The sequence below is a fragment of the Hippocampus bargibanti genome, linkage group LG17, assembly GCF_051943395.1.
Source record: "Hippocampus bargibanti isolate YZ-2025 linkage group LG17, ASM5194339v1, whole genome shotgun sequence".
Classification (NCBI taxonomy): Eukaryota; Metazoa; Chordata; class Actinopteri; order Syngnathiformes; family Syngnathidae; genus Hippocampus; species Hippocampus bargibanti.
The window spans coordinates 12373642-12397718 of record NC_142750.1 but is presented as its reverse complement, the minus strand read 5'-3'; the positions used below and the strand labels follow the sequence as shown (position 1 = coordinate 12397718).

At 41.6% G+C, this 24077-nt stretch overlaps 1 protein-coding gene and 1 long non-coding RNA gene across 2 annotated transcripts in view; both read left to right on the top strand.

Annotated features, from left to right (window-relative positions):
• The window catches only part of tbc1d16 (TBC1 domain family, member 16), a 46240-nt gene extending 34832 nt beyond the window's left edge, over positions 1-11408 (top strand). The window contains exons 16-20 of the mRNA XM_089018159.1: positions 2718-2852; positions 5622-5808; positions 5891-6070; positions 6989-7135; positions 10047-11408. Coding sequence (XP_088874285.1) covers positions 2718-2852; positions 5622-5808; positions 5891-6070; positions 6989-7135; positions 10047-10304 — 907 coding nt within the window. The 3' untranslated portion in view covers positions 10305-11408. The remainder of the gene's footprint in view (positions 1-2717; positions 2853-5621; positions 5809-5890; positions 6071-6988; positions 7136-10046) is intronic.
• Positions 11409-17677: 6269 nt separating this feature from the next.
• Positions 17678-20768, top strand: LOC148885807 (uncharacterized). Its single transcript, XR_016118126.1, has 4 exons — positions 17678-17747; positions 18169-18231; positions 19930-20048; positions 20559-20768. It is a non-coding gene; the product is annotated as an uncharacterized LOC148885807 (long non-coding RNA).
• Positions 20769-24077: the final 3309 nt, after the last annotated feature.

Genomic DNA, 24077 nt, shown 5'->3' with positions numbered 1-24077 from the left:
CTGCAGCTAGCTCTCCTGATTCCAAAAATGGTGTCATTTAAAACAAATAAAAATCTAGAATTGCACAAAGCCAGCCCTCCCGTTTAATATTATTGTGTACAAGCTAAGTGAACTATTATTGTTGCTAGCTTTGGAGCTGTCCAAACTTTCTTCATGATGTCCATCTATTCTTGAAAAGTCCCACCTTGCGCAGCTTTTACTCCTCCTCCAAATCAAACATGTCCAGTAATGAACGATAATATATTGAACACAGTACAAAAAAAAAAACACTGGCCGTTGATGGTTGGAAGCACACTTTCACACAGCTGATTGTAACTTTTGACTTTCAGATACAGACACTCCCCAATTTATGAACGAGATACGTTCCGAATGGTCGTTCGTAAGGTGAATTTGTTCGTAAGTTGCATCAGTGCTATATTTTGTATGGAATGTATGTTTAAGGCTTATATAAGTATGTTTAAAGGACAACCGATGTCACTTTTTTGTTTTTTAACTGACATCAGAAAAACGTTTGATAGCATCTAAAATACCCAAAACACGCAGTATGATATTTTTAGTCAAATGCAAAACACCAATAAAAATGACTTAAAGTGTCCAAAATCTGCATAAAATTGAGCTGCGAATTGGGCATTTTCACAAAGTCCCGCCCCCAGTTCGTGACGTCACGCCAAGACGTCTTGCATTGCTGGAGAATCCAAACAATGGCTTCAGATTCGGAGAATATGCTTTCTTGTTACACATCCAGTTATGAATATGATTCAAATAGTTCTGAAGAGGAAAGCATACATGTTTGCAATCGATTAAAGAATTTATTCCATGCCATTTTGAGGCAACAATGGATCATCAGAAAAGAGGCACAAAATGGCGACCTCCAGTGGCCACAGGCTGACAAATTCCTTATATGGAGCTTGGACTCCCTCTTCTGGCGGCTTTTGGGTGCAATACGCTTCTCAAACCAAACATGTACAGCAAAATACATTGACGTGATGGAAGGATGCTACAATGGGTCTTTTTTACGGTCAGGGGCGGTCCTTTCATGACGTCACGTACGGACTCGTCACCAACTCAAAAACAAGACTTCCTGAATATTCAGAGCGAGTCTTAAAACGTAAAATATGGCTATATGCGGTGGAATCTTTGTAAAATACGCTCAGTTGAAGTCATTTGAAGCCATTTTACAAATTATGGACACAACTTGTCCGGAGACGTCGGTTGTCCTTTAAGGTTTGTATAAATATGTTTAAGGCTTGTAAAAGTAACCTGTATTGGTTTGTATTGAAAAATAAACATTTGATAATATATATGCTCTATAAAGATTCATACATGTACAACTGGAGAGAATACTACATATGTTACTACAAAAAATGTTCGTATGTACCATTGTTCGTAACTCAAATGTTTATAAATTGCGGAGCGTCTGTCATCTATTTGCTTTCACTATACTTATTGTAGTTATGTCGTTCCAATGAACGTCAGGGACTCTCCAGTGAGTGTCCATGTAAGCAGAGAAAGATTTAACCAGATCATAGTTGCTTTGCAATGATCGCGTTCAAGAAGCAAATCATGATTGAGGAAAGTGTCGTGGGAGAGGCGCCCACCGACACAAACAGACCATAAATAGAGTTGCATAGCATTGCATCAGGTGCCTGCTCATTAATCCTGGCGGGGCTACGTTCAAAACAAACAGTGCTAATTAAATCCCTTTTGCATGTTAGGACTTGAGTACACTCTCTGCATCCCATAAACTACACGACAGTACAAGTAGTTTGTGCTTGAGGAGGACGCTCGGGGATTGAATTGGTTCCTCCAACAGTTGCACATCAACATTAGCCTTTAAAATCTCTGCAAAGTGAAAATAAATGCCTTGTCAATGTGACATCCACCAAGAACAGCGACGTTGACCACCAAGTCAATAAAATAAGCTTTCAAAAATTGGAAACATCAAACAATTGGCGTGTCCAAATGTGCTGTCGCGGCAGAAAAATGGATGCTACTTCATCCAGCATCTCTTTCATTCCCAGTTTCAGTCGTGAAAATGTAGCCGTATAAAGTCCTGAATTGCAGTTCCGTAAGGTGTTTTTTTTTCTTACCATGTCACAAAAACGAGGCCAGCAGGCTTCTTCCACATTTGCATTAGCCTTTATTAGTCTCACAGTGGATAAATGTATATTTCACAGCAGCAAAGTGATGAAAGTAAGGAGAAAGGAAATGAAGAAATAGATAGACAAAATACAGGAGCGTGTAAAGGCAGCCACTCTCATGGCAGAATTTTGATGTCAAAACAACAAAAAAAAAAACATAATCACAAATAATGTGACATAGCCCAAAAGACACAGATCAATCTTCAGCATTTTCTGCACCCTCTTAGTTTTATGACGCAGTTCTCGATGAAAGAGGAAATGATCAAAGCGTCCTTTTCACCAGTCGATCACGGGCGTCATGGTGAAATGTGCATGTCTACTACAAGCTCAATTTTGAAAGCAAACACGAAGCTGTAGCATCCATTGTCGAAAAGAGACAGTCTCACATCTCCGGTCCCACGTAAATCCGCTTCAATTCCAAGCCGCGACAGTTCCACATATGCTTTTTGGGGCTATGCACTGATTTGATTTGAGTACGTTTTCAGCAATTATCCTCAAACTTGTCGAATAAGTTTTCAAATCAACTCAGAATTCGCCTTCTGGGTGTTTTTTTAACATGTTTTGTTCCCCCGCCAGGTTATCCATGAGCCCCGAGGAGCACAGCGACTTCTGGAGGAAGGTCCAGTTCACTGTAGACAAGGATGTGGTGAGGACAGATCGCAGCAACCAGTTCTTCCGGGGAGATAACAACCCGAACGTAGAGATCATGAGGTGAGACTTTTCTCTCGCTGCAGCCTCTCAGGAGCCGTAAGTGTGTTTTGCGCTTTATTGGATTTGACTCAGCTTGAGCAAAGCTAACAGACATTCAAACGAGGGGCACGTAAGGATTTCAACAGCAGTCTTTCTTATCTTGTATATTTTTGCTGTTATCTCGCTCGTTCGTCTGTGGTACAGAAATGTTATCAAAAAAAAAAAAACAATCTTGAAATTGCTGTCAAGCTTATCATTGCCTCTTTACTCATCTAACCCGCTGCATAGGGTGCACCCCTGGGTCCTTTCTTAGGCTGGTTTGTGTTTCTCTTACTTGACACGCTTTCATATTGTGACATGAACAAAAAATGGCTTCTCTGTTTTGGAGACAACTTAATTATGCATGAGTGCTACCAGAGACACTTTAAAACGCTACCCATTAAAAAAAGTTACCATAGGCGTTGCCATGGTAACAACTTAAAGTAGGGCTTGTGTGTGTGTGTGTGTGTGTGTGTGTGTGTGTGTGTGTGTGTGTGTGTGTGTGTGTGTGTGTGTGTGTGTGTGTGTGTGTGTGTGTGTGTGTGTGTGTGTGTGTGTGTGTGTGTGTGTGTTTCCTTTGCTTTTGTTTGTCTTTTGCACTGAACCAGATGTTTGAATGTTCAGTCAGTCCGCGCGGGACCGCGCTTCTGCAGTCATGTTTACAATTTCACGGTGCTGCTTCATACTTATTTTTTTTCATGCGGAACCTCCAAAGTGCTTCGGTTCACTTCAAAGTTGTTACGGAATGATGAACATCTCATAGGAATGAGTGTATGTATGTCAGTGCTATCCCATTCATTTAGATACTATACAGGGAATGTGTTCAGCAACATTTTTAACACCCACATTAACTGCCAAACGCGGGTTAATCTCTGTATCATGAAATAGAATGAAATGGAAAACATCTCACCCTTTGAAGATGCCCGACAGACATGTGATGGTACGGGAACGGGGAAGGAGTTTGCATAGTGAAACTGTGTTTTGTTGTTATTAATCGAAAAACATATGTTCCATGTCTGTGGGGGGGAAATACATGTCACAAGAACAGCTGAAGTCCTGATAGATAAATTAAGACTTCTTTGTCCGTGGAGTCCTAAAATTACTAAATTGGAGCAATAGCACAAAGGTAGGGTTGTACAATCAACCATAGAACCCAGTGGCGGGCCATAGATTCCATCCCTAGGCCTTCAATAGTGCTAGTTCTGAATCACTCCACAGCTGCTAGTGTGGTGTGATTTACTACACGTCCACTAGAGGGTGCCAATAACAAGGAAATAACTTGTGAGTTGAAGAAACGTAAGAAATAAACTGTTTGTTGTTACTCTGAACCAGTGGATTCATGATAATCTAAAAAAGGTGCACTATTTTCTATTTTTGGTAGTTTCGCAGCTGTCCAACCTTTCTGAATGATGTCCATCTATTCTTGAAAAGTCCATGTATAGAAAATGGCTTAAACAGTATACTGTATCTGCAACCAAATCAATTTCTTCTCCTTCTTTAGCCATTGTGGGTTGACAAAATCACTATTAAATCAAAACAACAATATACAGTAAAGTCTCATTATATCGATATTCTCGGGAGTCGGAAAAAATATCGATATAACCGGACTATCGATATATCCGATCCTGCGGCATGTAAATTTTCTCCTTGTGTTCATAGAAATAGTATCGTAATAAGCAGTACTATTGATATAACCGATATCGATATAACGAGACTTTACTGTATATGCTTATGCAGCTCACTACCAATGCAGTGTGCGAGCTCTGGCCAGTATGCAGTATCGGTATTACTAATCCTATGTTGCCTAAGCAGGCTATTGTATGATGTACGATCCGAATTGAACCTCACCCCACCAAACCGTTTTAATGAAGAATTTAGTTGTTTTATGAAAATCGCTTCTTTTACTCCTCTTTCAAACCAAAACCGGTTTGAAAGGGGAGTAAAAGAAGCAACTCAATGAAAATCGCTGTGACACTCTGACGAAGGCGGAAGTAGACGCCGAAACATGTCAGGTATTTGAACACCGACAATACACTGTCTGTAAGATAAGAATCTGTTTTAAATTAGATACCAGTAAGACTTGAGTTTGCTGACGAAGTTTCTTGGATAAGAAGCGAAACGTCCGACACCTTCAAAGAAGTACAGGTGACGGCGGAAGAAACATTTTCATCGATTTACCACATTTGTTTGAATAAGTACCAGTACCGTTTAAAAAATATTCATAATAAAGGAGAAAAATGTCTAAAGCAAGTGTGTCAAAGTCATCTGCAAAAGAGGACTTTGATGGGCCACATTGTAGTTATGATTTCCTCTCGGGGGCCGTTATAAATTTGGAGAAGCCATTAGAATCTTTCATCCCCTCCACATATTACATACAGAGCGCACAACAAATGAATGAATAACTAGTTTTCAAATTTGGATTAAAAAAAATAACGACTGTGTTTGTGGCTTCAAAGGAAGGAAGTGTCATCCTTAATTATTAATACGAGCTCAAAGCACAGCCAGTTAGTGTGTGATGTATTTGGGGGGAAACTTGCCTTCAAGCCAAGCGAGCCAATCGTTTGATTTGATGGATAATGAATACATTCTGTTGTAGGTTGCGCAGGCCATAGTTATAAACTAATAATTGCATTTAGTCATTAGCTGTCAAATACAAACGTGCTTGATGGTAAACGTGTAAATGGAATAAAACAAATGCCGTGAAAATACTGTATACAAGCTCACTGCTATTTCTTTGTGTTTCCCCGACAGGCGTATCCTGCTCAACTATGCCGTGTTTAACCCGGACATGGGCTACTGCCAGGGCATGTCGGACCTCGTGGCCCCGCTCCTGACCGAGATCCAAGATGAAAGCGACACCTTCTGGTGCTTTGTGGGCCTCATGGAGAACACCATTTTCATCAGTTCGCCACGTGACGACGACATGGAGAGGCAGCTGGTAGAATGAAATTGCAAAACTGTCTCCCCCCTCACTCCCAAATATGTGGAGGAGGCTCTAAGGTGTGCGCATGTGTGCATAGATGTACCTGCGGGAGCTGCTGCGCCTCATGCTGCCTGAGTTCCACCTGCACCTGACGGCGCTGGGCGAGGACGGCCTCCAGCTGCTCTTCTGCCACCGCTGGATCCTCCTCTGCTTCAAACGCGAGTTCCCTGACACGGATGCTCTGCGCATGTGGGAGGCCTGCTGGGCACACTACCAGGTCAGTGTCGAACACTGGAGAAATGGACACACACACACAGGCGAGGGTGTGCAGTATAATATGCCCTTCAAATGTCATTATTGGACATCTTAATGTTGATGTGCAGTCATGATATTTTTACCTATATAGAGACTTGAATGTATACTGCATTTTCTGATGTGTTTCTGATGTGTAAGCGCTGATTATGTCTTTCTATTTTATTTTATTTTTTTGTAATTTTATTTTTAATACAGTAAAGTCTCGTTATATCAATATCGGTTATAGCGATAGTACCGCTTATTACGATACTATTTCTATGAACGGAAGGAGAAAATTACATGCGCGCAGGGTCGGATATATCGATAGTCCCGGTTATAACGATATTTTTCGGACTCCCGAGAATATCGATATAACGAGACTTTACTGTAATTCTGTCCTACCAGGAGAAATAATCACAGTCACACTCACACCAAAGGACAATTTAGAGAATTTCATTCACCTCCCATTCATGTTATTGGAATGTGGGAGAAAACCAGAGTACCCGGAGAAAACCCACACGGGCCCGGGGAGAGCATGGGAATTCCACACAGGGTGGCCATAGCGGGTATTGAACCCACGAACTCTCTCTATATATACCACTGGACCCACTGGGACGCCTCTGTAAAATATATCATTTCCAAAATATTTTTAAAATACAAACTGATACAAGTGGAAAATAATTACTCCTAATTTTGTCATTGGCCTTTGCTCTTTTTTATCTTGAATTTTAATATTCGTAAGAAAAAATTAACACTGAACATTACATAGAGTAATTCAATATCCTGATGCATTTTTTTGTCAGCTACTGGTCTCAATTGCAATAAATAATAAATGATATGAATATAATATGAACAATAGTATTGCCCCAAAAATGAAAAGCCCCAAATCTCCCTTTTGCAGACGGATTACTTCCACCTGTTCCTGTGCGTGGCCATCATCGTCCTCTACGGCGAGGATGTGACGGACCAGCAGCTGGCCACTGACCAAATGCTGCTCCACTTCAGCAACCTGTCTATGCACATGAACGGAGAGCTGGTGCTACGCAAGGTGACAAGAAAAAAAAAAAAAACCGCACACACCACCTTCCATTTCGTCAGCCTTCATGTCAAGCGACTTGCTGGCGTGTTGCATTGTCTATTCGTCTTGGGTTCTTGAAATGCTAAAGAGGAATATCTATTTTGATCCCCTGTCAACCTTTGTAAAGTCTCACACACCTCACAATACAGTACATTGGATTGGATTTACCTTTATTTGTCTCGCAGTGTAGATAATTACATTACGCAGCAGCTAAGTTATGAAAGGAATGAAAGAAGTAGAAAAACAAAATACATGAGCTGATATACATATTGATTTATATAGCGCTGAAACTGTAACAAAGCGGTTTACATGGACAGGTATCATATACAGGAAATAAAGCAGTCACAAAGATAGGAAACAGACAAAAAGACACAAAAATAACTAATTAACTCAAATTAACTAAATACTAATTATTTGACATTCGCTTTTATTGAAATAACTACTGACAGATGACTCCCAAATTCAAAATACAAACGTTGTCGTGTCGCTTCATTTGTGTCAAATGAAAACTGTCTGGACAATGGTTCCTGATGCTTTCGTGGTCTCGCATACACCTGGAACTCACATAACTCTTGGAACAATCTCCATGTCCCTTAAAGGACAACCGACGTCTCCGGACAAGTTGTGTCCATAATTTGTAAAATGGCTTCAATGGCTTCTACTGAGTGTATTTTACTAAGATTCCACCGCATATAGCTATATTTTACGTTTTAAGACTCGCGCTGAATATTCCGGAAGTCTTGTTTTTGAGTTGGTGACGAGTCCTCACGTTACGTCACTGAAGGAACGCTCCTGACCGAAAAAAGGACACATTGCAGCAGTCCTTCCATCTCGTCAATGCATTTTGCTGTACTTTGTTTGGTCTGAAAAGTTCGGGTAGCATCAAAAAGAGGCAGATGATGGCGACAAAGCTCCGTGTAAGGAATTAATCAGCCTGTGGAAACGGGCTGATTAATTCCTTACATGGAGCTTTGTCGCCATTTCCTGCCTCTTTTTGGTGCTACATTTCCCGCCCCCAGATAGCTCAAAATGGCACGGAATAAATTCTTTAATCGATTGCAAACATTTATGCTTTCCTCTTCAGAACTATTTGAATCATATTCATAAAATGAGTAACAAGAAAGCATATTCTCCGAATCTGAAGCCATTGTTTTGATTCTCCAGCAAGGCAAGACGTCTATGGGTGACACCACGAACAAGGGGGCGGGACTTTCTGAAACTGGCCACTTCCGGTTTCATTTTTTTGCAGTTTCAGGACACTTCAGGTCATTTTTATTGGTGTTTTGCATTTGATTAAAAATATCACACTGCGTGTTTTGGGTATTTTAGATGCTTTAAAACGGCCAGCGCATTGTTGCAAAGCATGCAAACATCTTGATTTTTTTTTATTACTATATTTTCCGAAGTATAAGGCACACCTAAAAACCTCCAAAGATGACCCAGCGCCTTGCGCGCCGGTGCGCCTTATATGTGAAGTCATATTGAGCCACAACGGGTGTCGCAACTATTGTCAGCAGCCACCGACTCCATTTCTTCCTGTAGTAGAAGTATTGTATAACGCCAGCCTCTACTGTAGCGCCTTATAATGTGCTGTGCCTTGTATTTGGAAAACATTTTTATATTTCTACATTAGAATTGGAAAACTGTTTTATTAACTCATTCACTGCCAGACGTGCACAATTCTATCCACTCCAGTGCCAGGGTTTTTGTCATTGTCACTCGAATTCCAGGACCCACAGAATATTGACTTTTAGGACTACATGAACATTCAATGCAGCGTAAAGAAACCGTACACTCTCTTCTTTCATCAGAAAAAAAAGAGTTAATTCCTAAATTATAAGGGTTTGGAGTTATATGCGCTTGAAATGAGGGTGGCTTTCCAAAATACAATGGAATACATACATAATGGTTTATATAGCACTTTCACAACAGCTGAAGCTAGAAAAAAGAGCTAACGTGGACAAAGGGCTAATGCTGCCCTTTGTGGAAGGGGAAAAAACATTGCCAGAGACCATGGCCAGCACTTTATCGACACCTAAACAAGAAAAAACAAAACCCAAACAAATTTGGGAATGGCGTTCTACGTCATATATTCAATTCCTGAATAAATTTGTGAATGGTAGTGAATGAGTTAATGGAAGTTGCGCCTTATATGTGGAAAAAGTTTGAAAATACACCATTCATTCGGGGTGCGCTTTATACTCCGATGCGCCTTATACACCGGAAATTACGGTATATTGCACTAACATTTACAATATGCATTTGTGATACGTGTATTAGTGTTAAGAATTTTACAAGCCCAAACTGTCTTTGAGGCCTTGACAACTGACAACCACAAGATAAAACACGGTCCCGGTTCAGTGCCGACTAAAATCGCTGATCATCGTGGGTTGCCGTGGCAACATCCAAAAGACCGGCTGCCTAAATCCAAGTCAATTTACCATCTGGATGGTTATCAAGTCCGTTTACTCAATGTTGCCATTTGACATGAAGGGAGTGCTCCGTTATGGCGCTTTGTTGCGGGGCTGCTGCCCACGCGGGCTGTGATGTGTTTTACCGGCCTTGTTGTGGCGCGGCGGGCGAGCGGCGAGGATTTATGCGCAGCGAGTGCGCCGCCGCCTGCGTCCTCATGTTTATGGATGCAGCAGCCATCGCCTTAGCATGCGGCCCATGTTCTGTTCTTGTTTATTTCCCCGTTTGCATCACGTTTTGCCAATGAGCAGAATGACCTTGAAGATGTATTCACCTCAAGGTCATTGATTATATTAAAAACCGCCTGTTATGAAAATGAGCAACAAGCTGCTTTACATCCGTTGCTTCAAAGCTCTGTGGGTTGATGTTGTGTGTCCCCCCCTCCCCCCTCATCCCATCCTTCCTCCAGGCGCGCAGCCTCTTGTACCAATTCCGCCTCCTACCCAGAATCCCTTGCAGCCTCCATGACCTGTGTAAACTGTGCGGGCCGGGCATGTGGGATAGCCGCTACATTCCCGCCGTGGAGTGTTCAGGCGAGCACCCGGACTCACGGTGCTGCCCTTACGGGGGCACTTCCACGCCGCTGCCCTCCTCGCCCACCCCTTCCTGCTCGCCTTCGAGGGGTGCCAAATCCCAGGAGATTTTCACCTTCAGGAAACAGTCCTGAGGAGAGGAGCCTCGTCTTGCATCCTCTGGGCCGGGATTTTTTTTTCTTTCCAGTCACCATCTTGCTGTGGACATTTGTCAGCGTGGCGTCACACCAAACCCGAGGTCAGCCAAGTCTCTTTTTTTTTCAACATTTGAAGCGCAGCAGACAATGGGCAGCCATTCTGGCAACCCGCCGTGACGTCATGTTGTAGGCCGCCTCTGCCTCTGCCTTGGCACTCTTCCACGAGCTTTATGCTGGTCGTGCGGGGTTGAAGCGGGGTCAGCAGGCGGATTCTGTCACGGTTTGCGAGGTGGTGATGGCGGGTGCGCATCCCAAGAAGCAGGCAGGAGGGAGCAGGAGGTTGTTTGACAAATTGTATTAAAATAAAGGTCAGCAGGAACAAAATGTAAAACATCAAAATCATCTGAACAGATAAAATACAAAGTATCAAAAGAAGACCAAAAGTAAAAGTCCGCCAAGGTTAAACAAACACATGCACAGAATACACAATGCATGCAACAAACATGCAGCAAACAATGAACCGACACCGGATGGTCGTGCCGGGTGTCCTTTTAAGTGTCCGTGATTAAAACGACCAGCACCTGCGAGGCTGCAGGGAGGGCTGACGTCGCTACCCGTTGGTCACCAATCTGATCGGGACGACCAGCACCTGTGCAGGTGCAGGCGGGGCTGACAGCGCCCCCCGTTGGTCGCCAACCAGATCATGACAGATTCCTTCGGACTCTGACGGGCGCGGGTCAAAACCGTACACTGGGAATTGAATTCGTTCAGAGCGAGTGAACTTGGAAACGGGCTGGCGTACCGACAAAGAGGTGTTTGAAACAAAGCAACGCATGTCTAAAAAGTGACATGATACAACCAATGAGTAAATTTCTCTCTCCATCATCTTTGTAAATGCAATCATTTCTGTCAAATGGGCATTTTACGTCGTGCGAGGTGAAAAACGGTGCTATGGGTCGGAAAAAAATAAGTGAGCTAAACACTCACCAAAGAAACCAAAAAACTGAATAGAAATTGTGCCAACCGAGAAAAAAAGGATGTTGAAAGCTCAAATGATCAACAAAAAGCACTCCACCTCCTCCTTGCCCCTCCCCCCACCACGCCCACCCTCAGCGACAGTCGCTGTCTTGCTGCCATCGCGTCCAAATATTTGTTTGCTTTACTCGCGCTTAACAGACTCCCGTCTCTTTATTGTGTAAGCGTGTAAACTGGAGTGACCTTTTTAAAACATCTGGCAATAAGTGAAGCGTAGAAGCCCCCTCGCAAGCCCCTATTCCTCCCACCCCTCACACTCACCCGCCCTGGGCTCCGACTCTGTAATTACAACATTCATGGTGAAGATGGAGCTGAAGAAAACCAAGAGCTTTTTTTCCTCAAAAAGGTTTGAGAGGCACCAGTGTCCTCCAGGGGGGATGTAACCCCCCCAAGTTTTTTTTTTTCTCAAAATGCTGAAATAATGGGAATCTACCCTAAATCACAGCAACTAATTTTTGCATGACTTTTTCACAATCGAATGATTCTATGACACAAACATTTTTATCAGTTTTAATATTTAGAATGCAATCATGGACCATTAAGGCCTACAAAGCCTTCTCTGCTGGCCTAAAAATATCAGAATCACAGACTGATGTTAATTATATTTTGTCCATCAATTCTTATGAAATTGTCTTTCAGCTTCCTTTCATTGATTTTCTTTCTCTTGTTGTGCTGCTTCTAGATGTGTGTTTCTGGATTTCATAATAATAATAATAATAATAATAATAATAATACATTTTATTACAAGCGTCTTTCAAAGCTCTCAATGACACTTTACAGTCAGACAAGCATAGATACTGTAACAAATAAAATATAATTATAAATACAAACAACAGAGAGCTACACAGAAAATGCAATTTTCAATAGGTGGGATTTGAAGGTGGAAAGAGAATAAATGTTACGAATTTTGGGAGGAAGTGAGTTCCAGAGTTTGGGGGCAGAACAGCTGAAAGCTCTGTCCCCCATTGTGCTAAGACGGGCAGGGGGCACACAGAGGTGGAGGGAGGAAGAGGGAACGAGAGGGAATAGAAATTTAAAGAAGGTTAGATAGGTATGGGGGGGCAAGGTTATGGATAGCTTTAAGCATTTAACCAATCACATTTCGCCCCTCATTTGTTACCAGGGTCAGAAATCTACCTGGACGCCTTCACAATCAGTTCTGCAGGCCCTGGAGCATTAAAATCAATGTCGATGGAACTGTTGCTTTAACCAATCAAAGTTTGAGATGGCAACCATAGGCCTGCTGGAAGGCGCCCGAAACGTCAGTTTTCCCAAACTATAATTGTCTAGTCACATGATTGGCTAGTCACTAGCCAAACATAGCATCACTAGCCGCTAGTGACAAGAGCATACTGGCCAGAGCTAGCATACTGTATCTGTCGCAAGCATTTTTGTGTTGATTTAATAGCAGTTTTGTCAACCCACGATGTCTGAAGGATAAGAAGAAATGGATTTTGTTGCAGATTTACTGTTAAAGCCATTTTCAAGATGGACTTTTCAAGAAAAAAAATGGATATCATTATATCGATGAATTATTTCCTGGCTAATGGACTTGTGGTAAATCACATCACACTTTTTTCAGTCTGGATTGATTCAGACGTAGCACTACTGAAGGCCTAGCGATGAAATCCACGGCCCGCCACTGTTAGAACGGTACCAACAGTTAAAAATCAGGGTATAATAAAGGTGTTTGTATACTTATTATTATTATTGGTATTGTTATTAGTATTATTATTATTTTAATCGTTGACACCCATCTTGAAAAAAGATCCGAACCCCCTTGGCTTAAAATAAGTGCGGATTTTGCTTGAAGTCTGAGGTCAAGTTGAAGGTCATGTTAATCATAAACCCTCTTCCCACCTTATCTTTTCAAACTTTCAGGGATTGTTCATGTCAGATTTGTCGGTGACTATCATGCCAGTCGAATCCAAAATGCTGAAAGGGAATTTTCACCTGCTGCAACTTTCAACCACATGTAAACATTTAGCCCGATTCTGACCAAACCACCAGGCGGCTCTTGAAACCATGTGTGTGTATATGTGCGCTTCACTGGCTGTCTCTGAATGAGTGCCTCTATTTAAAGGGGGTGAAAGTGCAAACAAGACCTCAGTGTTGCATGACATCACTTGAGCCTTTTCTTGGTATTCATTTACAAAATGAAATAAATGAATATAGCTCTACCTTCACGTACTTGACTTTCATTGAACCGAATGAAAAACACAAATCACAAGGTGACACTTTAGCGGGGAATGTGTTCTATAATGCACTATTTAAACATCCAATGTATTACCAACGGTAGCATATACTGTATTCTATCATTTTTATCGTTCCATCACCCAATTCCAATGATGGTATTGATAAACAGAAATGCTCGTGCGCTTGATTGATTGATTTTTGTTTACAAGAGGAACATCCCTTTGCCGCCATTGTTGCAAACACACATTTCTTACTTTCCATTTGAAGCCATCTCTTCGTGCGAATCACATTAATGCGTGCACGGCGTCGCCAGAAAAGCTTCCCCTGGAAAAAATGAGTCGGAAATTGTTTGAACCCGCACCCCAACGTCACCCCGAGGGTGGCTTAATCTATCGTAAGCAATTTTCTACTGTATGTGTGATTATGGGTCTACGCCGGAGCTGCTGGACTCTCCCCCTCCCACTCCCTCACCCCCATTGCCTTTCCCCTCGCAGCTCGCCACTTGTGATATTCGCAGCCGTCTGCATGCAATTACGAGCCATTAGCCCCTCGATTGATAGGCCCTCTGAGGAGTAATGCTCAGCAGAATGAGATAAAGACAAAATGACAGTATGGATATGGAAATGAATAATACGCTACCTATTATGAAGTCATATCCTTAACCTCATTTTGCTGGCTTTTGCGTCATCTAAAACACACGCGTGTAAAGGCTGCGACATTAAAACACAGCTGCACTTGCTTGAGCCTGCTGAGCCACATGAGAAAAAATATATATGTATGTATGTGTGGATCTGTATGTATGTATGTATGTATGTATGTATGTATGTATGTATGTATGTATGTATGTATGTATGTATGTATGTATGTATGTATGTATGTATGCGTGTGTGCGTGTGTACGTGTGTATGCGTGTGTGTGTGTGTATGTATGTGTGTGTGTGTGTGTATGTATGTATGTATGTATGTATGTATGTATGTATGTATGTATGTATGTATGTATGTATGTATGTATGTATGTATGTATGTATGTATGCATGCGTGCGTGTATGTATGCATGTACGTATGCATGTATATATATACGTACGTACGTATGTATATATATATATATGTGTGTGTGTGTGTGTGTGTGTGTGTGTGTGTGTGTGTGTGTGTGTGTGTGTGTGTGTGTGTGTGTGTGTGTGTGTGTGTGTGTGTGTGTGTGTGTGTGTGTGTGTGTGTGTGTGTGTGTGCTAGTCTTTATCCTCTACCCAAAAGCTGTGCTGACCATTTCCAGCCCTTGTTTGCACAGGTGTGGCAAAATGTTGTGTCCTCACACACCACTCCCACCGTCTTATTTCAATTGCTTGCCGCCGCCCATCAAATGTCACACTCCCTTCCCTCTGCTGTCATGGGGCCAGTGCGCGCAACAACCCCAGCCTGTCGCCCTCTAATGAGCAATTACGCGCCTGGACTTCTCCACCTGCAGCCGGCCGGGCTGAGAATGAGCTTGGGCCCATTAGGATGGATGTCCGGCTGAGTTCTTTTATCGAGGTGGGTCAAAGGAAGGCGGGGTGGCCTCTCTCTTTCCTTCGCTCGACTGCTATGCACCCTCGGGCTTTGTTGATGAGCCTTTCACATTTACAGCTTGGAGGCCTACTGGCCTGATGCTCAATTTAGGCTGTATCTGTATTACAGATACAGAATTATTCCAGGGATGGCCAACTGGTGGCATGTGGCCGGTGACACCATTTTGAGTAGCCCCTTGATTTTTTTTTAAAGGGAGCATGATGAAAAGAAAATCCCAGAACAATTTAAAACATCCAATTCGGAGGGAAAATAATTCACACTATAATACTGCTTTGTTTATGTGCATTACAGTAAAGTCTCGTTATATCGATATTCTAGGGAGTCAGAAAAAATATCGATATAACCGGACTATTCAATCCTGCGCCGAACTGCATTAAAACTGCGCAATAAATGGGGGATCTTTGATATGGCATGTAATTTTCTCCTTGAGTTCATGGATTGCGTATCTAGTATGCTTTTGTACTGTAGTTAAGTGAAAAATAAACGTATGCATTCAATGAAAACGTCTTTACACTTGTTTAATGACTATTTCCTTTCTAAAATTCAACCAATGCAAAATCCTCACGTTGTTCTACACACACGAGAGAAACCACGAACGCCAGCATGTACATGCGTATGAAAAACAGTGATTATTGCAAGCGATAAAAAGATATCTGAATACAACACAATTAAATACATGTATGGAAAACAAAAACTGCAACGTTTACATTACTTACGTTGATAAAGTATTCTGCGGCACGTCGAACTCTTTCGCAATTCTTGTTGGATTCTCCTCCACAGCCACTATTGCCTTGTACTTTGTTCCGATATCACAATTCTTACATTTCCCCATGGTTGAAATTGGTGTTGAACAACTGTATATAAGAAGATTTACAGTATGTTTCAGATGCTATTGCCGCAGTAATGAAAGATGGGAGCTCCGCTACACGATAGCTGGTCACGTGACCAACGGTGTTACAGATACAGATTCCGCTAATGGTGATACTGCATTGAAATCCTTAAAGGACAACCGACGTCTCCGGACAAGTTGTGTCCATAATTTGTAAAATGGCTTCAAATGTCTTCTACTGAGCGTATTTTACAAAGATTCCACCACATATAGCTATATTTTACATTTTAATACCCACGCTGAATATTCCGGAAGTCTTGTTTTTGAGTTGGTGACGAGTCCATACGTGACGTCACTGAAGGAACGCCCCTGACCGAAAAAAAAGGACACATTGTAGCAGTCCTTCCATCACGTCAATGCATTTTGCTGTGCTTGTTTGGTCTGAATACGTCATGTTGCATCAAAAACAGCCAGAAGAGGGCAACCAAGCTCCATATAAGGAATTTATCAGCCTGTGGAAACGGGCTGATTAATTCCTTACAGGAGCTCAGTCGCCATTTTCGGACTCTTTTTTGGTGTTCCATTTCCCCCCAATGTTGCCTCAAAATGGCACGGAATAAATTCTTTAATCGATTGCAAACATGTATGCTTTCCTCATCAGAACTATTTGAATCATATTCATAACTGGATGTGTAACAAGAAAGCATATTATCCGAATGTGAAGCCATTGTTTTTATTCTCCAGCAATGCAAGACGTCTTGGCGTGACGTCACGAACTGGGGGCGGGACTTTCTGAAAATGGCCAATTCACAGCTCCATTTTTTTGCAGATTTTGGACACTTTAAGTCATTTTTATTGGTGTTTTGCATTTGAATAAAAATATCATACTGCGTGTTTTGGGTATTTTAGATGCTATAAAACGTTTTTCTGATGTCAGTTAGGAAACAAAAAAGTGACGTCGGTCATCCTTTAAGCAAATATCGATTCAGCTTGAAGCTGCTTTTGTATCGATATAAGCAGAGCAAAATAGCTGGCGGGAGATGAAAAGGGCATCGTCGTAACCGGATTATCGTAATAACCGGCCGGGTATTTTACTAACCGGAACTAATTACAGTAAAGTCTCGTTATATCGATATCGGATATATCGATAGTCCCGGTTATATCGATACTATTTCTATGCACGCACGGAGAAAATTACATGCAGACAGGGTCGGATATATCGATAGTCCTGGTTATATCGATATTTTTTCGGACGCCCTTGAATATCGATATAACGAGACTTTACTGTATATCATAAAAGACTAGAAATGTGCCAGGAAATTAAAATAGTATCGTAATAAGCAGTACAATCGATATAACGAGACTTTACTGTATTTTAAATTGTCTGTATTCCTTTGTCATGTATAAAACCATGAAACAGGAAAAATATTTTTTTGATATTTTATTCTTGCAAAAAAGAAAATGCTGAAAATGGCATAAGGGATCAGTATAGAACGCAAATAAGATAAATCTGGCGTTGCATCATTTAATCAGATTTAAAATGGAATTAATCATCCTCATCTATCTATGTGTTTGCTGTTGCCTTAATCTGTTGTCTTGAAATTGATCTTGAGGCTTGCTTCACATCACTTCGTCCCCCAATCTCAAGCCCATTGACCCTTTTCCGACATACATTTTTTTCCACGCAAATAATGATCACGTATCGCTGTTCCGAAATAGATTGACTTGATTTTCTATATGACAATAGCTTGTCGACGCTGCTTCCGTCCATGGTTGGGAGACTCGAATGTGCTTCATCACCAGGTCATGCAAATGGTAATTAGGTTTGTTTTTCTCCCCATCCTCAGACAATGCAAATGCTTCAGGCAAGAGGTGGTGCTGAGTGAAGATGTGTGTATATGTGTGTCCACATGTGTGTGCGTGTAGGCCAATAAGTTATCGTTGCTCTCAACACATCTCCAGGTGTTATGTGCCACATTAACTGTGCAATATTGTGCAAGGGAGGGAGAGCATGTGCATATGCATCTGCATGAGCAACTGTGTGTGTGTGTGTGTGCGTGTGTGTGTGTGTGTGCGTGCGTGTGTTTGTGTGTGTGCGTGTGTGTGTGTGTGTGAATGAGAGAGAGCGCCCTAAACAGTGTTTGTGTAAGCAATTAGCATCTGTTTGATGTATTCAGGACCTAAGCCATTCAGTGATTTAAAGACCTGTAACATCATTTTAAAATCTATTCTCCAGCTGACGAGGCGCCAGGGTAAACCCTTTCGGACTGGAATAAAGCGTTCCGATCTCTTAGTTCTGGTAAGGACACAAGCTGCAGTGCTGTGAATGAGCTGCAGCTGTTTGGTGCTCTTTTGAGGAAACCCGGTCATATGGTAATGTTGTCATAATCAAGTCTCCTGAAGATAAAAGTGATGCTAAGCTTCTTCTGCTCTGCTTGGAGTATGCAAGACTTCAGTTTGGAGATTGTTTTTTTTTTTCAGCTGTAATGTTCGTGTTTGTGTTGATATGACTGCTTGAATTCCAGTCTGGACCCATCAGCATTCTAAGGTTTTGAAAGCTAGCGACAAGCTAGCGAGTCCTCCCACATTCCAAAAATGGGAAGGTTAGTTTAATTCTAATCAAAATAAGGTGCTGATACTGATACCTTATCGTGTTACTTGCACATTCTCAGTTTTCACAGTGGTGAGTATAGTTTTCCAGCTTTTGACTTTTCAGTGACCTGTTAGCTTTCATGAATGTTGCTGTGCCGACGACCATTTTGTGTTTGGGAGCCTTTTACTGAGCGAGTTGCTTGTTCTGTAGCCACAAAGGGACATAAGTCTTCTTGTGCCGGTCCCAAGCACGGACAAATACAGAGTGTTGTGTCAGGAAGGGCATCCGACGTAAAACCTTGGCCAAAACAAACATGCGAATCAAACCTCTGAAGATGGAGGACACTGATTCGCTGTGGCGACCCCTTGAAGGGAAAAGCCCAAATGAAAAGAAGAAGACCTTGATTAATGATATTGATTTGTTTAATTTTTTTTTTGCTTTTGGCAGCAAAGTGGGTTTACTTGACAGTAGGCAACAAACAGTTTGGCAGGTAATGAACAATTCTTTGAAGATTAAAATCTAGAGAATTAAAGGTTGTGTGTGTGGGGAAACAAGCTACAGTGAGACTTCAACTTCCGAACTTAATTGGTTCCCAGACAGAGTGTGTAAGGCGAAAAGTGTGTATCTAAAAAAAAAATTCCCATAGGAAACCATTAAAATGGGAATAATCCTTTCCCGGGTTTCCATCAAATATACTTTTCAACTAAATAAGCCTTAAAACTACACACAACATACCTTATTCTATGTATAATAAATGTGCTATTGTATTGTAATGAAAGACATACACTGAATTGTATCATAAAGTCACTTTATTTATTTGTGATGGTCATTTATGGCTTGATGGAATGGCGTTGGAGGTCGAAGGTCAAAGGGAATTGCTGTTTGGAAACAGAGGCGCATTACATGAGGACTGTAATTAAAGAAATAAACTGTGCTGTAAAATAAAGTTTTATTTACCTTTTTGATGGTCGTTGATGGCTTATGGAAGGAGAGTCACCTTCCATAAGGACTGTTGGTAACTTAACCTCTGGTGCTGTTCGGTCGTATTATGAAAATAGTGCTTATTATGAGGTTTAATTTTCATAAATTTGACGTTTGTAAGACAAAACGTTTGTAAGTTGAGGTGTTTGTAAGTTGAGGTCTCACTGTACTTTGATTCAGCTGGCGCTAGTTTAACGCTCATAGACAATGCAAAACTCCATAGACCCGCTCGCTTATACGTACGACTCAGTGACGTGCAGTCAGGGGAGCAGGTGAGGCAAATTAATGACATTTGTAATTTTAGACAATCCTATTTTCTGTAATGCCTTTGCCTATCGGGAAGCCAGAAGAGGTGTTTGTTTTTTGGATTTGTGTCAGTACGTGTGTGTATTGTTTTCAAAGTCATCTTTTTTTGGTTTCTAGTCATCATGACAAGGGTTGTTGTCAAAGATGCGGTGACACATCAAATCCCCCCGCTGGGCCTCAGCACGCCTGTGGGACGTTGAGCTCTGACGCAACAAACTCCCTCGAGGCCAGCAAAGGTAAATAAACGCGTGTGCGTGCGTGCGTGCGTGCGTGCGTGCGTGCGTGCGTGCGTGCGTGCGTGCGTGCGTGCGTGCGTGCGTGCGTGCGTGTGTGCGTGTGCGTGTGCGTGTGTGTGTGTGTGTGTGTGTGTGTGTGTGTGTGTGTGTGTGTGTGTGTGTGTGTGTGTGTGTGTGAGAGAGAGATCAGGTTTACATCCAGTTTCAAAATACTTTTACAGATAGACAGTCAATCATCATACATTTATTTTATTCTGTGACAGATTGTGATCGTAATCGCTTCTAAATGTAGTGATGTTATGTTTTGTTGTGTTGAGTGTTAACAATTGTTTTTCTGGTGGGAACATGCACAAACCAAAAGGTTTTGATGAAAACAATTGGAAGGTTACACCAATTAGAGTATATAGTGTGCAAACAAAGTGCTTCTCTGAGGAGCTCCTATAAAGACCATGTGTAATATCAGCAGGGCTGCCTCGTATGATCCCTATTAAGCATTATGTGCCTCCACAGCTCCCCTCAGGGCGACAAGACGCACTCGTTCCAACCTAATCACACACCGTTTGCCTCTTTTTGGATGGGCCCTTGTGTCCTCACCCTGTATGAATAATACGTCGCCTCAGGCATCGTCAACGACGGCGGCGGGGCACCCGTACGTATAGCCCGTGCTGTGAGGAGGATCTCCTAATCCAGGATTATTCCCCCAGACCTGCAGCCGGGTGGATTAAGGAAGGGGAATGGGATGGGGGGGCGGGGGGTGGTGGAGGTGGAGGTTGGGGGCGTCGATTGGGAAAAGGGCAAAGTCAGCACGTTTTCTCTGAGCAGCTCAGTGGATTAAAGGCCAGACTTTTTTCTTAGCCCCAAGTAAGGGATGCCGAGCATTTGTGTGCCAAATATGGACATATATATATATATATATATATATATATATATATATATATATATATATATATATATATAAGGTAACACGATAATGTTTTTTTAATTCTTTATTTCTATGCTACAGTTTGTATACAGTATATAAAGAATGCTGACATGACATTTTAAACAAAACATGTTAACTGTTGCCAATCAAATGGTGAATAACCTACTCTGTGGAGTTCATATGTTTGTAAAATATATATATATATATATATATATATATATATATATATATATATATATATATACAGTGAGACCCCAACTTACAAACACCTTAACTCACAAACTTTTCGTCTTACAAACGTCAAATTTATGAAAATTAAACCTTATAATAAGCACTATTTTCATAATACACACCCACCACGGCTGGCGGAGTGATCTTCGGCGGAAGCACACGACCGAACAGCACCAGAGGTTAAGTTACCAACAGTCCTTATGGAAGGTGACTCTCCTTACATACGCCATCGACCATCAAAAAGGTAAATAAAACTTTATTTTACAGCACAGTTTATTTCTTTAATTACAGTCCTCATGTAATGCGCCTCTCTTTCCAAACAGCAATTCCCTTTGACCTTCGACCTCCAACGCCATTCCATCAAGCCATAAATGACCATCACAAATGTAAATAAAGTGACTTGATGATACAATTCAGTGTATTTCTTTCATTACAATACGATAGCACATTTATTATACATAGGATAAGGCATGTTGTGTGTAGTTTTAAGGCTTATTTAGTTGAAAAGTATATTTGATGGAAACCCGGGAACGGATGATTCCCATTTTAATGGTTTCCTATGGGAAATTGTTTTTTGAGATACACACTTTTCGCCTTACACACTCTGTCTGGGAACCAATTAAGTTCGTAAGTTGAGGTCTCACTGTATATATATATATATATATATATATATATATATATATATATATATATATATATATATATACAGTAAAGTCTCGTTATATCGATATCGGATATATCGATAGTCCCGGTTATATCGATACTATTTCTATGCACGCACGGAGAAAATTACATGCAAACAGGGTCGGATATATCGATAGTCCCGGTTATATCGATATTTTTTCGGACTCCCTTGAATATCGATATAACGAGACTTTACTGTATATGTGTGTGCGTGTGTGTGTGTGTGTGTGTGTGTGTGTGTGTACAGTATTTGTGTTTCTTTTTTTGCTGCAAGCGCCTGTCCCCTCGCTGTCCTAAGTGTCCCCTTTGGATAATTAATGTAGCCACGTGCCGACAGGTAAATACAGGAGACCCTCATTGTTGTGATCCCGTCTCCACTGATGCGTTGGCTGCTTTGTGGATTTGCCACTTTCCCCAGGTACTCGTTTCCAAGCAGACAACAGTGGGGCCCCAAGGAACTGCTACTGTGCAGTGGAAAAGCAACATAAGTGACAAATGCCTCCGGGGTTGCAAGCGTGCAGCTGCAAACTGCCAACGCTCATTAGAGAGGCCATCTATGCACCGTGGTGATGCATTGGTACATGATAGCTTGGGTGGGCCCATCTGAGAACAAATGGGGGAAAGCGAGTCAAAGCGCTTGCATTTGGAAGATCTTTGTTGCCAAAAACATCACTCAGGTTTGCTGCTTAATCCAGGCAGTAATCAGCAACTATTGATCGCAATGTAGTCGATGGGCTGTCAAAGTGGCCGTGCGCCGATCAATGTTTGCCTGCTTCCTACCTCCAATGGCTGAATTCTTTCTTTTTTCTCAATATAGCTTGTGAAAGTTAATGGTCATTTTCTACCCAGCTACTGCAAGGTTCAGGAAGTCACTACATGAATACACTGGACACTTCGTTCGGTGGCCTTGCACAGTCTAAGCGAAGGTATTTACATGTTTTCTACTAAGTTCTGCAAACAGATGTTGCTCACCTTTATTTGTTTTTAAACAAGTTAAAAACAATCCATTGCTGTTGGTCAAAAAAAAAACTGCAAAGTAGGTTTGTCCTAATATGATCAGTTTCAGAAATTTTCCACGACATATACAATGAGCTAATCTCAACTCTGTCTGTTGTCATCAGCCAAGCTCAAGTGTTTCAAATAGGCAACAATCAGAATCAGAATACCTGGTGAGCTCATAGGGAAAAAAGTGCAACCCAATCAACTCATTCACTGCCATTTGCAAATTTATTCGCGGGAATTGAAAATATGACAAAGCACCATTCTCGAATTTGTTCGGGTTTAGTTTTTTTCCATACTTGGGTGCCGATAAATCGCTGGCCACGGCCTCTGGCAATGTTTTTCTTTCCCACAAGGGGGCAGCATTTCCCTTTTTTCCGTGTTAGCGCTTTGTTTCAGCTTCAGCTGTTGATAAAGCGCTATATATAAACCAATATGTATCGATGAGAAGGTTTCTTCAGCCGTCATCTGTACAATTTTGAAGGTTTCGGACGTTTCGCCTCCTATCCAAGAGGCTTCGTCAGCGAACTAAAGTCTGACTGGTCGTATCGGCCCTATTTATATATCCCTATTTATATATCCCTAAAACCTTCAAAATTGTACAGATGATGGCTGAAGAAACCTTCTCATCGATGGACCACTCCTGTACGACTGAGACCTTACACAGACGTAAACCAATATGTATGTAAAACTCAATATTCTGTGGATCCTGCAATTCCAGTGAGAATGACAAAAACCCTTTCACTGGAGTGAATACATTTTTTTCACATCTGGCAGTGAATGAGTTAATTGCAAAATCAATTGCTCAAAAAAAACATCAGGACCTTGACTGAATCATGTAAACCAGGGGTGTCAAAGTCATTTTTTGCCGCGGGCCACATTGTAGTTATGGTTTCCTCTCGAGGGTCGTTATGAATTTGGGGAACCCGTTAGAATGTTTAAATCCCTTCAAATATTACATATAGAGCACACAGCAAATTAATGAATAACTCGTTTTCAAATTTGAAGTCAAGAATAATGACTTTTATTGTGGTCGACATCCAAAAATATGAAATTTTGGCTCAGATTTTAGCAATCATCATGGAATTTAACAAGTTTGATTTGCTTTTGCGGGCCGAAAAAAATGATGTGGCGGACCGGATTTGGCCCGCGGGCCTTGACTTTGACACCTGTGATATAAATAGTCTCAGATG